The sequence below is a fragment of the Heterobasidion irregulare genome (genome assembly GCF_000320585.1).
Source record: "Heterobasidion irregulare TC 32-1 unplaced genomic scaffold scaffold_07, whole genome shotgun sequence".
Lineage (NCBI taxonomy): Eukaryota > Fungi > Basidiomycota > Agaricomycetes > Russulales > Bondarzewiaceae > Heterobasidion > Heterobasidion irregulare.
Genome location: NW_009258203.1, coordinates 972,946 through 986,345, shown reverse-complemented (window position 1 = coordinate 986,345; position 13,400 = coordinate 972,946). Strand labels below are relative to the sequence as shown.

At 56.5% G+C, this 13,400-nt stretch overlaps 2 protein-coding genes across 2 annotated transcripts; one reads left to right on the top strand and one right to left on the bottom strand.

Annotated features, from left to right (window-relative positions):
* Window positions 1-143: 143 nt before the first annotated feature.
* Window positions 144-8,223, top strand: HETIRDRAFT_155761 (uncharacterized protein; the record flags this gene model as incomplete). The annotated part of the gene is made up of 32 exons (XM_009550025.1): window positions 144-517; window positions 567-662; window positions 714-1,023; window positions 1,075-1,280; window positions 1,334-1,420; window positions 1,471-1,738; window positions 1,789-1,798; window positions 1,820-1,935; window positions 1,999-2,509; window positions 2,567-2,799; window positions 2,855-3,007; window positions 3,065-3,497; window positions 3,548-3,701; window positions 3,757-4,073; window positions 4,131-4,261; window positions 4,317-4,444; window positions 4,503-4,722; window positions 4,773-4,833; window positions 4,885-5,048; window positions 5,101-5,243; window positions 5,291-5,468; window positions 5,522-5,613; window positions 5,664-5,976; window positions 6,030-6,319; window positions 6,389-6,500; window positions 6,543-6,776; window positions 6,830-7,000; window positions 7,039-7,141; window positions 7,194-7,258; window positions 7,315-7,459; window positions 7,516-7,782; window positions 7,842-8,223. The coding sequence occupies 32 exons, from the start codon at window positions 144-146 to the stop codon at window positions 7,967-7,969; spliced, it is 6,213 nt and encodes a 2,070-aa protein (XP_009548320.1). The 3' UTR covers window positions 7,970-8,223.
* HETIRDRAFT_238383 (uncharacterized protein) lies at window positions 8,220-9,558 on the bottom strand (the record flags this gene model as incomplete). Its single annotated transcript, XM_009550024.1, has 5 exons — window positions 8,220-8,300; window positions 8,383-8,608; window positions 8,679-8,772; window positions 8,849-8,948; window positions 9,016-9,558. Coding segments are annotated over 5 exons (1,044 nt in total), but the record flags the coding sequence as incomplete, so codon positions are not given.
* Between the last annotated feature and the right edge of the window lie 3,842 nt (window positions 9,559-13,400).

Below are 13,400 nucleotides of genomic sequence, written 5' to 3'. Positions count from 1 at the left end.
GATCTTGCCAGGATCGGGGTCCCCAAAAGACCCCGGGATACAATGTTTAGAGATCACATGCCTCGTATTTCCAATTTATTTTTACGAGGTACCTTTCCTTGAGTCTGTACTGAGCCGTATGCTCCTTGACTGCGATATTGGCCATGGTATCGAGTCTTGCAGCTCAACTGGCCCAGGCGGCATCTCTCAACTCAGCTCTTCTTGTCGATCGATCTCGCCGCAAACCCACAGAGTCCTACCTCTTCGTCGGACGTGAAGCAGACCACCATGACCTCGATGCTATACATGCCATTGCATCGAGTGCCCTCTCTCAGCTAATACAGCTGAAACCCTCGTTTAGAGACTACGAAGACATCCTATTTTCCGACTCTGCTAAAGGCGTCGATCGAACTTTACTTCCAGGCCTTGCTGGGAAGGAGTTGAGCAAGAATCTGGGCAACTTCTTGCCTCTCCTTGGCGTGTACTTAACAGAGACTCCTACGAGTAAAGTCTTAGAGTGGCTAGTGAGGCGCTTCAGGTATGTCTATTACAACCTCGTGGCTTGAGTCTCTTCTAACCGTGAATAGGATCAACGAGTTTAACGTGGAAGACACTCTTACACTGTTCCTTCCCTACCATGAATCACCCCATTTTGCCAAAATGGTCACCCTTCTCCATATTAAGTCCGTGCTGTCTTCCTTCAAACATTCGGTCCAATGCTTACTGTTGACTAGGCCCAATTCTACGTGGAGTTTCTTGAACGCATACCGATCTGCTGCTCAGAGCGTTCCCCGGCAATCACTCGTAACGGAAATGCTGCGAAATGTTGATCTAACACGGTTCATCGCTTCGCTGCTTCCAAGTGCAATCCAGGGGGGCTATGTTCATCGAGCCCTCATCGCTTTCCACACTGGGGTCTTTATCGACTACGTTGCTCGCGACAAAACTATAGACGATGGTATTCTGGCATTCTTACTGCCTTCATTACTGGCGCCACTGAAAACCACTGCCGAAAATAAATCTGACTTCAAGACAGAGTTGATTGTGAGTGAAGCGGTTCTCAAGCCACGAGTGCCAAGTAACACGAATTGTCAGCTCGCAAGTTACATCTTGCTTTCAGCCCTCTCTCAACGATGCCATTTGTCACCGGCCGCTCTCAAAACGATACTCAGTTCAATGGCTTCATGCAGCGAGCAAGTGACCAGCCAGCAGTTCATTCATGCTACGTTGTCTGTGATGGCCCCACAGGACGAGCTGAACGTTCTTCCTAATGTCCTCACAGCAAGATTACTTGGATCGCAGTAGGTGTCTCGATTTTAGCTTAACGTCCTATCTGCTGACAGCTATTACACAGGGATCTCACCGATATCCTGTCAAAAGCATTGACCTGGACGGGGTCAGAAAAGCTGGTCACTCCGCTGTTACCTGCACTTATAAAACGGTATATTGTCGTTTCCGTTCATCGAACAAAATGCTGATACTCTATCTCAGAATAGACCAGGCGAATACACTAGCCACTGTAGAGTCTCTCCTCACATCATCTCCTGCCATCCCTCCTCTCCTTATCCGGAAGATCACTATATTCTCTATGGCTGATCTGGTCGCAAGCGACGCATCTGCTCGTCATGGGAATCTCCGCCGTGTTTTGTCCTTAGTCCAGCAGCGGCACCCGTCTATCTTCCAAGATGCCTCAAAGTTTTATATGAATGACGAAAGCACCAGGGCCGCTGCCGAGCAGATCGTTATTTCTTTATCTATTGTACGATTTTTTTCAGTCAATAAAGACCCGCTACTCACTTCCCTGGTCAGTCTTATTCTAGCACGAAAACGGCTGATCAAGTTCGCGATGTTGATTTGGTTATTGCCTCTGCCAATGCAGACCCTCAAGTCCGCGCAGTCAGTGTACGGGACATGCTCGATGCGCTGGCAAATTCTAAGATTGAATCGGTAGAATTGGTTTGTTATATTTTACATATTTCTTGAGCCTCTGTAATCTCACTCCTCTTTTCTTTTCTTTAGGAGTCCATCCATTCCGCTCTCGTTGCTCGGGTCCATGACACCGCAATACCTGTCATCGCAGCCCTTTATGCCAATCCCTCTGCAATTCTTCCCGTCTTGCGTGCCCATTCTTCGACATATATCCAGACCCTGGTTGATTCCATTAATGAAAAAGGAGCCCACTCTCGCCAGCTCATTCGCCTCCATCTCACCTTTCTTGCACATCACTTTACCAAAGGTGCTTCAAAAGACGTCTTGAAGGAGGTGTTCGAGAGGATAATCTTCTCTTTCCTCCTGTTCTCGAAGCCCAGACAAAAAACAGCTCAGATGGTTTGGGAGATTCTTGAAACTGCGGAAACGCATAACGAGATAGGCATCGAGAGCTATGAGATTATCAGTGGTTGCGTGGATGTATTACGATGGGAGGAGGGGCAGGTAGGAAAGAAGAAACGCAAGAGAAAGGATGACGGTGGGTTCGAAAGTCTACAGGTGATGTCTAAGGTCAATCTATCAATAGCATCCAGGATGGCGGGTAAGTGTATGGTCTAGCTCTTCATGAGGGCTAAACTTAACCAAATGCTGTTTATAGAGACGATTCTGGCCTCAAACGATCACTCCGCTCATTTTGCGTTTCTCTTATCCAAACTACGAGACTCAAGCCCTCATGCTAGCAATCTCGCGTATCTCGTAACACGAGCGTTACTTGGACATATGTCTGGCGAACATCAAGTCGATGTTGCGAACCTCGTCCTGGATGCGATGGGATTAGAAACGCTTGCGGGTATGGACGGGTTCATGAAGAATGCGGACAATCTGCAGGAGGTATGTCACGTTATCAGCGTCTCACAAACGTTGATCTAAACGCTATCCATATTAGTTCCTGAGCGATGTGAGCCTAGGCATGAACGTTGTTTTGAAACCAAGCAGCAAGAATACGACTCATTGGCTGCAAGCTTCTTTACTGGCCGTGATGCCCATCATCTTGCGGCCGACTAATGGATCTATAGATTGGCTATCTGACGCGCATGTCGTACGTATCTTGCACGATTTCAACAAGAAATGTAGACGTACTGACAACACCCTCTAGGAGGATAACGATACTCGTAGCACGCGCTATATTCGCCTCATGAGAGCAGTATACCGCTTAGTCAACTCATCCACCGCGCTTCCTCTCTTGTCTACAGCGTTGCTCCGCGCTCAGTTCATAAACTTGGCCGAAGACACCCTGGCCTTCTTGGCCGGAATCTGGCTCATTCAAAGTCCTAAATCAGCTGATAACGAACCTCGTTACCGTCGCGCTGCCCTGTGCCATGCGGCCGCTTTTCTTGCTGCCCACGAATCCATTGAACAAACTGTAGACTTCCAAACGATATTACCCGCGCTTTTGCTTGCCTTGCAGGATCCTGACCAGTCGGTTCGCGAGGCTGCGAACGAATGCCTGCAGTTGCTTGCGAAATTGTTCTCAAAGAAGAAGGCCACGGGTGTATACGGGTTTGATACGATCTATGGCTCACATTCCAGTGAGGAACCTCTCATCATTACATCGTATTCGTGCTCATCAAATTTCCAGATCATCTACAGTACCTCGACTGGTCTGACCTTCAAAAATATGTCAAGGCGACGGTTGAGTTGCTTGGGCATTATGCTAGCGATTCAAGCTATATCCGCATCTTTCACCATCAGCATTTAAGGCGCAATCAGGCTGACTCTAAGAAGGACGCAGCGTAAGTTTTCGTTATCATGACGAGCATGAATACTGAATATAATAACTGTCTGTAGTTACAAACAACGCGTCTTGTGCTTCATACTCTCTCACGTCAACGCTTGTCGTCTGTCAAATGTCAAGACATCCCTCCTTCGTATGCTAGAAGACATATCCGATGATGTCAAAGCTCAAAATCTATTGCCAACATTGCAACTTTTGGTTGACAACTCTCAGCGCGAAAAACTCGCCGCTCTATGCGGGGATCAATTCGCAGAGTTTTCAACACTCCTAGTTTCGTCGCTGGACTCTTCTTTGATTCAGGAACTCAATCATAGCGAAAGCAACTTGTGGCCAGTGTACCTTGGTATTGTGTACCATTATTCCAACACGGGCAAGTCATAACCGTAGGAACAACAGCCTGAGACCGCGTTGACTTTTTTTTTACCAGATTCAACGTCATCACCGTGGAAAGTCCTTGCCTTCCACTTGGAACATGGTCTTTTCACCGGCTTGTCTCTTCCACGCAAGTCAGAAATCTCTCGGCTGCTTCTTGATGTGGGCAGCCGGGATACGAACATTGTGAGTGTTTGTATCACAATAGCTGCATCTCCCTTAATCAATTCATCTGGGATAGAATACTATCAAGGCGACTCTCATCAATATTTTGCAAGGCGTGCCACTACTCATTCAACTGTTGACGACCCTTCAACCTTCGACCAAGGACAGGACTCAACGTGCAAATAAGCGACCGAAAGTGACCCAGTAAGCGCACGTCTATCTCTTGGATACTGGGATCAAGCTAAACCCCTTTCTTATCAAGAACTACTACGACAGCTAGCAACGCAGATTCTTTGGCGACTCTGAGCTATCTAGTTGAAGTGTTGAGCAACCAGTCCCTCCCTGGTTCCTTGGATTTGATATCTTGTCTTTTGGATACGTTGAGTAAGGTGTCGCTTTCTGACGGGACTTCCCAGGCGGATATCATCTATCTGCAACAGCTGCTTATGGCTGCGATCGAAAGTTCAGCTAGCCATATCATGGTTAGTCATATACGCGTTACTCTAATTCTGACGATTGACTCGTCTCACAGGACACTGATGAAATCGCCCCTCACGCTATTCGACTCGATACCCTTGTCGAGATCATTCGTGGTACGCTTCACGACGATATTAGTCAGATGCGATGCTGATGTCTCCGTACAGTCGCAGACAATCCCCAGACTTTCCATCAAGCGTTATTGTTAATGGCTAGTCTAGCTCGTTTGGCCCCAGAGTCCGTTCTACACAACATCATGCCGGTTTTCACTTTCATGGGTTCGAACGTGTTCCATCGGGACGACACATACAGTTTCCGAGTTGTGCAGAAGGTGACCATGGTCCTCGAAATTTGATTCACCATTTCCTGACCGTGATTCCTAGACAATCGACAGCATCGTTCCTGTCATGGTAGCCTCCCTCAAGCAGAAGCACAGTGAACGCCTTGACCTCCTCATTGCATCGAGAGATTTCTTGCGTATCTTCACGGATGCCGCCAATCATATTCCCCGTCATCGGCGTACTCAGTACGGGCTCCGACTTATGCAGTGGATATAAACTAACGACCCCTCAGCTTCTTTACTCACCTCGTAGATGTCCTTGGACCGGAAGAATTCCTGGCCCCTGTCTGTATGTTGATTATCGGCAAGGCCGCCAACAGAGTTGCAAGGCAGCAGGGTGACGATCTCCATGCTACCTTGACTTTGTCTCTCTCGATCATTCACCACTATTCAAGCGGCGTGCAGATGACGGCAAGTCCTCTCTTTTTCGCCTTCGCTTTTACAACTGATCAAACCTTTTATAGTCATTGACTGAGATTCTGTGGGAGGCACAACGCCTGTTATCACATATTGTCGATCCAGGAAGCAAACAGCCCATCATCCTAGATACCATCCAGTAAGCTGACGCCAGACAATCGCGCATCTCTGACTCACGAATACCGACAGTGATAACGAGCAATCCTCTCAAGCACCCTCCGTTTTCAAGCGTCGAACTCATGCGTTGTCTGTATTTGTCGGGGTTGCTTTAGAAACATCGCCGTCAGCTTCCGCGGGTGCCCAGATAAACAATGAAACTCTCAATGAGTTGCTCTCGGCCCTACTGGATATCGCGAGAAGCCGCAGCGGTCTCGCGTCTGATGAAGACACCACTGACATCAGGAAGGCCGCTCAAACTTCAATTGCTCAATGCCTCAAGGTCATTCCCGCAGTCAATTTTGTGGAGTCGGTCGTGGCGATGCTTCAAACCGAAGAATCATGGGCGAGTTCAGCTGGCTGTATGCGTCGCGGAGGTGTGCTCACTATATATTCTAGCTTCAAACCTCCGTACTGGATCTATTCGGCGACAGACTGTTGTCGATAGCAGAAAGCGCCAGGCGACAGGTGACACCTACAATAGTTCTACTTGTCGAGAGGATCATCACGCTGCTCGGAAGACCCATGAACGACGCTGTCGTTCCGGCCTTCGCTTCCCTCCAAGCCATCAGCACCACGTTGTGCCCGGGAGAAGAAGGGTCCATGGTGGCGTGTGTCCCGATTTTGATATCTGCTTTGCGAGGTCGAAAACTTGCTGTATCTGCTATCACTGTGCTGCCAGTGCTATGGTGTGTTACTTCACTGCCCGTACTGAGATGTGTTTTTTTCTTTCCTTTTTTTCTGACGAGCATCAATAGCACCAAGCTGGGACCGAGGATCATCCCCTACTTCCGAGATATCGTGGACGAATGTGTCAACATTCTCCGCGAAGGAATCAAGGGCAAATCAGGCAGGTTCTCATTGTCCGCCGTCTGATAATCACTCATCTATTATCCAGAGGGCACCGGAGAGCTTCTCAAAAATGCTCTGGAGGTATTGAAGTCGTTGTTCAATGCCATTCCGACGTTCTGGGGCAACGCTGAGCTTGGCAAAATCGTGCATCTGTATCTTGACTACTGCTCCTTCTCCACCGACACCGACGATATCAGTGCTCTCATCAAGTCTATCGCGAAGAAAGCGTCTCCCGCTGTCCTTCTGCCCGCGCTCTCTGAGTTATGGTCGTCACTACAGGGTGCAAAAGTCAAGGTCAGCGTACATCAAGACGAGTTGGAAGCTGTCTCACTCATCGCGTTTTTTAGGACATGGCATCTCGCTGCGAAAGCTTTTTGTATACGTTGAAAAGAGCCCTACAAGCGGCACCTAGAGCAGCGGTCATGGAACATCTACGTCCTTTGTTCAAATTGATTTTGGAGACCTTCCAACTTCGAGGTCAACTATCTGTTTCGGAGGTTCCCAAGGTGCGGTTCGTAGTTCTCTAAGATGGGACTTCTATTTACTGGGTCAACAGGTCGAGAAGCAGGCGATTCTTGCATTCACAGAGCTTGTCACGAAACTCAACGAGACATCCTTCAGGCCACTGTTCCGCAGGCTGTTTGACTGGGCATTCACCGGTTTGTGTATGCGCGTATATCATGTCGTTCTGTCTTGACTGCCTCTTCTTAGATTCGGGCATTGACGGGAAGATTACGTTCTGCCATGCCTATATGGCACTGTTGGATCACTTCAAGGTTCGTCATTGTGGTATCTTTCTTTCTCAGTCCTGTACTCATTTTCGCCACTCTAGTCCCTGATGATACCTTATCTCACATTCCTGCTACAACCCTCGATCGACCTGTTACAAGGCTTCTCGACGGTGTCTGACGACAATGTCGAGTTGTGGACATGCCTGATTGAGACAGTGACGAAGAGCTTCGTCGTGGACGAGGGCGGTGAGTGCCTTCCTCGCAATCACGATCACGATCGGCAATTGATCGCGGCGTTACAGGATTTTGGCGCGAAGACAAGCTGCAACAGATCGTGCCCCCGTTGGTCGCCCAGGTCTCTCGGTGCGTCTCCGCGGGCGGCCAGGGGCCCAAGGACGTCATGTCCGCCGGTCTCGTGGCGCTCGGAGGCGCCGTGAACGACGACGACTTGCTCAAGAAAATCAACCTGGACGTCCTCATGCACACGCGCTCCGAAGACGCCCGCGTCCGGCTCTTTGCCCTGCAGTGCGCTCGCGCGCTGTGGGCCGCGCACGGACACAAGCTCATAGGTGCGCACACAGTCTGTTCGTCGATCGACGGCGGTTTCTTACTGATCGGTCGGTCCCAGGTTTCATGTCGGAGACGGCGACGTTCATCGCGGAGTGCGCGGAGGACGAGAACGACAGCGTCGTGAAGGCTACGCACAAGCTGAAGGATGCAGTGGAGAGCGTGACAGGGGAGCGCATAGAGGCGTAGATGCACGTAGATAAGGATAGACACCCGGTAAAAGAAATCGTGGTAGATAAATAGCGTTTACATGCGAATCACATCGTTCCTATGCAGCGATGGAAATGAGGTATGTAGGAGTAAAGAAGGCATGGCGGGAATAGCAGTGGGGGGCGGACGGACGGACGGGGGGTAGTGAGAGCAGATTAGTACGGGGTATATGCAGCGAGATAAGCTATGAGATAGTCCCTTGAGAATCAAAGCTGAGCCGTCTGTGCAGCAGCCTCTCCTCGACCGCCCGACACTGTGCGAGCAATCGCACGATCGCCGAGCGCGGGCACGCAGTCCGAACAAAAGGAGCCTGCGATGGGGGAGGCCCGAGTCAGCGCGTGCGAACCCGAACCCGAAACCGAAACCGAACGACAAAAGAATCAAACACGCACGCTCAGCAGCTCGTCGGGATCCGGTCGTGACGAGACGGGTTGACAGCATGAATGCAGGAAATCGTGAAAAGATCGTGAGTGGCTCTCCGGGTCGGAGAGCGGGGGCAGCTGCAGGCCGATCTGGCGCGTGTCGACGACGTCCGCGAAGGGCGGCTCGCGCTCGACGAGCTCCCACGCGGTCGCGCCGAGCGACCACACGTCGACGCGCAGCGGGTCGTACAGGCCGCTGGGAGGGGGCCGTCAGCAAATCGGCAGGCGGTGGGCGGTGGGCGGCAGAGGGAGGGGGCGGGACTCACGTTCGCATTTCTGGTGCCTGCCAGTAGATGACGCCAACGTTGTCTGATGTTTTTGGGGTGCCCGGGGGCGCGTGCACGGCGCTCGAGAAGTCGGCTGCCGACGGCGCGAGAAACCACAGCACGTTGAGTACCGACAACATGCCGCAGCGGAAAGGAAGGGGCAGACGCACCTATTTTAAGCACGCCGTCGCGGTTCACGAGCAGGTTGTCCGAGCGCAGGTCGCGGTGGCCGATGTGTTGCTTTTGGAGGTACGACAGCGCGAGCAGGACCTAGAGGAAACAATCACGCGGTCACCACACCGCGCAAAAAGAAAAAAAAAAACGCGCGAGCACTCACGTCCCAAGCAAACCGCGCGATCATGTTCTCCGTGATCGTCACCACCGCCACCCCCGCCGCCGCCACGGCCCCAGGCCCATCCTCGTCCTCCTCGCCCTCCTCGTCCGCGCCCACGCCCAACATATCCGCCAAGCTCCGCTCCATGAGCTCCATCCCGATCCACAGGCTGTCCTCGACGAGGTCCACGTACAGCCCCTCCATCTGCAGCACGTGCGGGTGCCGCGCGCCGCGCAGCAGCTCCAGCTCGCGCCGCAGGTCGCTAAGCTTCTGCGAGCCGCCCGGCAGCAGCGCAACATGCTTGATCGCCACGCGCTCGTTTGCGCGCGCGCGGAGGAACGCCGACGCCGACGCCAGGCGCGACTTGCCGCTGTCTGTTGTGCTGCCTGTTGTGCTGCGAGTCGAGTCGGTGTCGGGGACGACGAGCGCGGAGTACACCGAGCCCGACTCGCCCTCCGCGATCTCCTGCAGGTCCGCGAACAGCGCGCGGGGGTCCGCCTCAGCATCGATGAACTCGGCCAGCAGCTTCAGCGTCTCCGCGAGCCACGGCGGGTACCGCTGCGCGCGCGTCGACGTCGGCGCCAGCGAGAGCGAGGGCGAGGGCGAGGGTGAGGGCGGTCGTGACGGCGCGCGCGCGCTCTGCAGGCCCTGAGGGGCGGTCGTGCCCGAGTGCAGGCCCTTGCTTGTCTGCACGTCCGTCGTGATCACGATCGACGGGCGCGCGGGCGACTCGGCGTCGCTATCGGCGTCGCCATTGCCGCCACGCGCACGGGCGCGCCCGTCGCGGGGGTCGCGGAAAGCGTCGGCGTCGAAACTGGTGCGCATGGCCGAGGGCGACGATAGCGGCGACGACGTGCGCACGAACGCGCCGAGGCCAGGGCTCTTGAGCCCGCCGCCGTCCTCGAGGGAGTTCGAGCCGGACGTCATGGACAGCGTCTGCCGCGGCGAGCCCGAGAAGTCGTAGTTGCTCCCGCTGCCCCCGCTGCTGCTGCCTGACGAGCGCGAACGCGAGCTCGCGCGAGAGGTTGGCCGTGGCTGTTGCTGCTGCTGCTGGTGTCTGAGGGCCGCGGGGAGCGCGGGCGAGGGCGGCAGGGTCGGCACGTCTTCTTCCTCTTCCTCTTCCTCATCGGTATGTACATCCTCCCTCGTGTGTGCGTGCGCCAGGCCCCTCACCCGCGTCGGGACCACGTTCGCCGGCACAGACCGGACGACGCTCGCGCCATGCACGATTGTCGCGTGGGTGACCGTGCTCCCGGACGCGATCGACATGCTCGAGTCGCGGTCCTTCTGCCGGGGCGGCGTGATGGTCAGCTGGGAGTGCGCCGAGTCGCGTGCCGCGGCAGCAGCGTCGAGGTGCGCGTGGAACGCGGCGGCGGAGACGGGGCTGCTCGGCATGAACGGGGACTCGGAGAGCGCAGGGGAGCCGGGCGCGGGGGACGGCGAAGTGCGCCCGAAGGAGGGGTAGGAGGGATATGAGAGGGAGGAGGACGAGCGGTGGGAGGAAGCGGACGAGCCCGACGCGGGCACGGGGACGGGAGCGCGGTCCTGCATCATGCCCATGAGCTCGTTGTAGAGCGGGGACGCGCTGAGGTGGAAGGAGCGCTCGTCCGCGTCGTCGTCGCCGTCGATGGCGCCGCGCGAGCGTTCGGGCGTCGGGCTGAGCGTGATGTCTGGGATCGGGATTTTGCGGTTGGGCGAGTCTTTGAGCGTGCGCCGGCGCGCGGGCGAGGGCGAGCGCGGGGGCGAGGGCGCGGACACCGAGGACTGGGACGTGGACGTGGAGGTCGGCGTGCCCGAGAGGTCGGCGAGCAAGAAGGCGTCCGATGTGGTCGTGGCGGTGGTGGAGAGCCCGGACGGGATGGAGGAGAAGAGGGACTCGGTCCAGCTCGAGAGGTCGTCGATCGTGTCCTGGCGAAGGGAGAGCCGCGGCGGGAGGACGGACAGGCGGGGCGGCGGACGACTGAACCTTTTGCTCGTCTCCCCCGCCTCGTCGTCGTCCTCCCCTTCCCCGCCGTCGCCGTCGCCGTCGTCTCTCACGTCCACGTCCCCGCGGCTGCCCTCCCCGCCGGCCTGCTTCTCCGGAGGCCCGGCCCTGCTCAGATCAGACGCTGTCAACGGTGGCGGAGCCGCACTGGACCGCAGATCCTCGCTCGACGCGCTTCTGCTGCCGCCGTGATCGTCCCCCCGGAGATCGTCCCTGCTGGGCGATTTATAAGCGGGGGGCGGCGACCGCCGTCCTGGCGGCGTCTCGTTGACGACCCGGAAGACCTTCCGCGGGGGCGTGCGCACGCGGGAGCGCTGCTGGTGCCCCGATACCTGCGTCTGCGTCTGCGTCTGCGTGGGTATGGGCACGGGTTGCATGGCGTGCACTGGCCGCGGGTTCCGCGGGAGCCCAGAGGCGACGGAGAAGGTGGACGTTGCGGAGGGCGAGGGCGCAGGCGCGGGCACGGCTGCGGGACCGCCAGGGCGAATGGTGGCGACGGACATCATCGTGGCGGAGCTCTGGCGGGGGTTCGCGCGGTCGACGTAGATGTACTGGGTGTCGGAGTAGGCGACGATGCTCTCTGCGGCGTCGATCTCGGAGTAGGAGCGGTCGAAGGACGGATCGCCGCGGGTGGAGCTCGAGGCGTTGGAGAACTTGCGCGGGGCGCCGCGGGGGACGGAGGAAGCGGCGGTGGGGAGAGGTGGCGGAGGCTCGGGGGTCGCATATCGATGAGAGCGCTCCGAGCGGGGGAGGGATGCATCGGAGCGCTGGCGGTGGAGGGTGGAGAACGCAGAGGGCGCGGGGGACTGCGCGCGAGAGAGCGGGAGCGGGATGAGGGCGGACGGGGAGCGCACGCGGCGGGCCTGCATGAAGCCCGCGATTTCCTCTTGTGTGAAGCCAGCTTCTGCGAGGGAGGAGGACCAGGAGGACGGGAAGCCGGCGTACCTGCGGGGAGAGCAGGATCAGCGGGAGGAATGCACGCGAGAGACGGACGGGGCGAGGAGGAGGAATGCAGCGGACGTACTCCTCGTCGACGTGCACGTGGTGCTGCAATAGACGCCCATAAAGTGAGCACGCAGGGAAGGACGCGTCGAGGAGCGAAGCACGCACCTGGAAGCCCCACGGGAGCGAGATCGACTCGTCGTCACGCGGCTCGGGCGGCGCGAGGTCGTCCGCGGGGGGGAAGCGCGGGCTCTTGGGGGTGAACGTGCGCTTGCCGAGGCTGGCGACCTTCATGAAGCCCTTGCGGAAGCCCGCCGCCGCAGCCGCAGAGGAGGGGTCGGGGGAGAGGGTGCTGGAGCTGGAGCTGGAGGGGTCGTTGGACTGGGTCGCGCGGCTGGGGGCGGGGGACGGGCTGCGGACGGAGGGCTGGGGCGCGGGGGGCATCGATGGGGACAGCGGGGTCTGGGGCTGGGAGGCGTAGGCGGCATCGAGAGAGAGAGACTGGTTAGAGAACGAGAGCACCGAGGGATTCGTCGCAGAGTAAAGATAGTTGGCGTCCTTCGGCGGCGGCGGCGGCGGCGCCTTGGACGACGAGCCGGCGAACTTGAACACCTTGAAGGACGAGAAGCGCGATGTGGGCTTCGCCGAGGTCGATGTGGATGCCATTCATGCGAGCTGGGCGAGGGGACCGTCGACGGGGGCGAGGACGAGGACGAGGGCGAGGGCGAGGGCGAGGGCGTTGGCCCGCTTCAACCGCGCTACGCAACTTCCCGCGTGAGTTCGGGCGCCGCTACAATCTACGCCACCGCGTCGCCTTCTCGCACTTGCCGTGGGTCTGCGGCGATAATATGCATTGCCCAGATCCGCATACTACGACGCCCTGCTGCGATTCTCAATTCCATCTCTCGCAACCTCCGACAAGGACAAGAGCATGCAGCCCGCATCAGCCCGCATCTGATGGATCGCAGCGCGCAGAATGTACACCCGGCTCCCAATTGTCTCGCAAGAGGAGCGCCATCATGTGCTCGAGGCACCGTCGAATTTCGAAGCAAGGCGGTCCATCATGCATCATTGCCAAGCGTCGCTCCTCCACTACCCTGCGCCGTCGGATACCTAGTATCCACACTTGCCGATTCTCTGGCCAATCTATACGTAGGCTCATTGAATATCGGATCCTCGAGCCCCAGGCTGCAAACTAAAGTTGCAAGCGTATAAATAAAAAGAAATACAAGACAAGCTATACACACGCCCAAATGCACGCACGATTCGCTCAAGCATGGACCAGATGATCCATCATATATACACGGAACGACTGTCTTTGTGTGCTGGAGCCGCCCATTTCGCGCTGCAGCCGCGTCCTGGCCCAGCCCACGATGCGCGCGAGTCGAGCCCCCAGACGCCTGCCCCCACTTTCTCTTCGCGGGTTTCGGCAGCTGAACCGTTGACGTCAAACCAACGCACG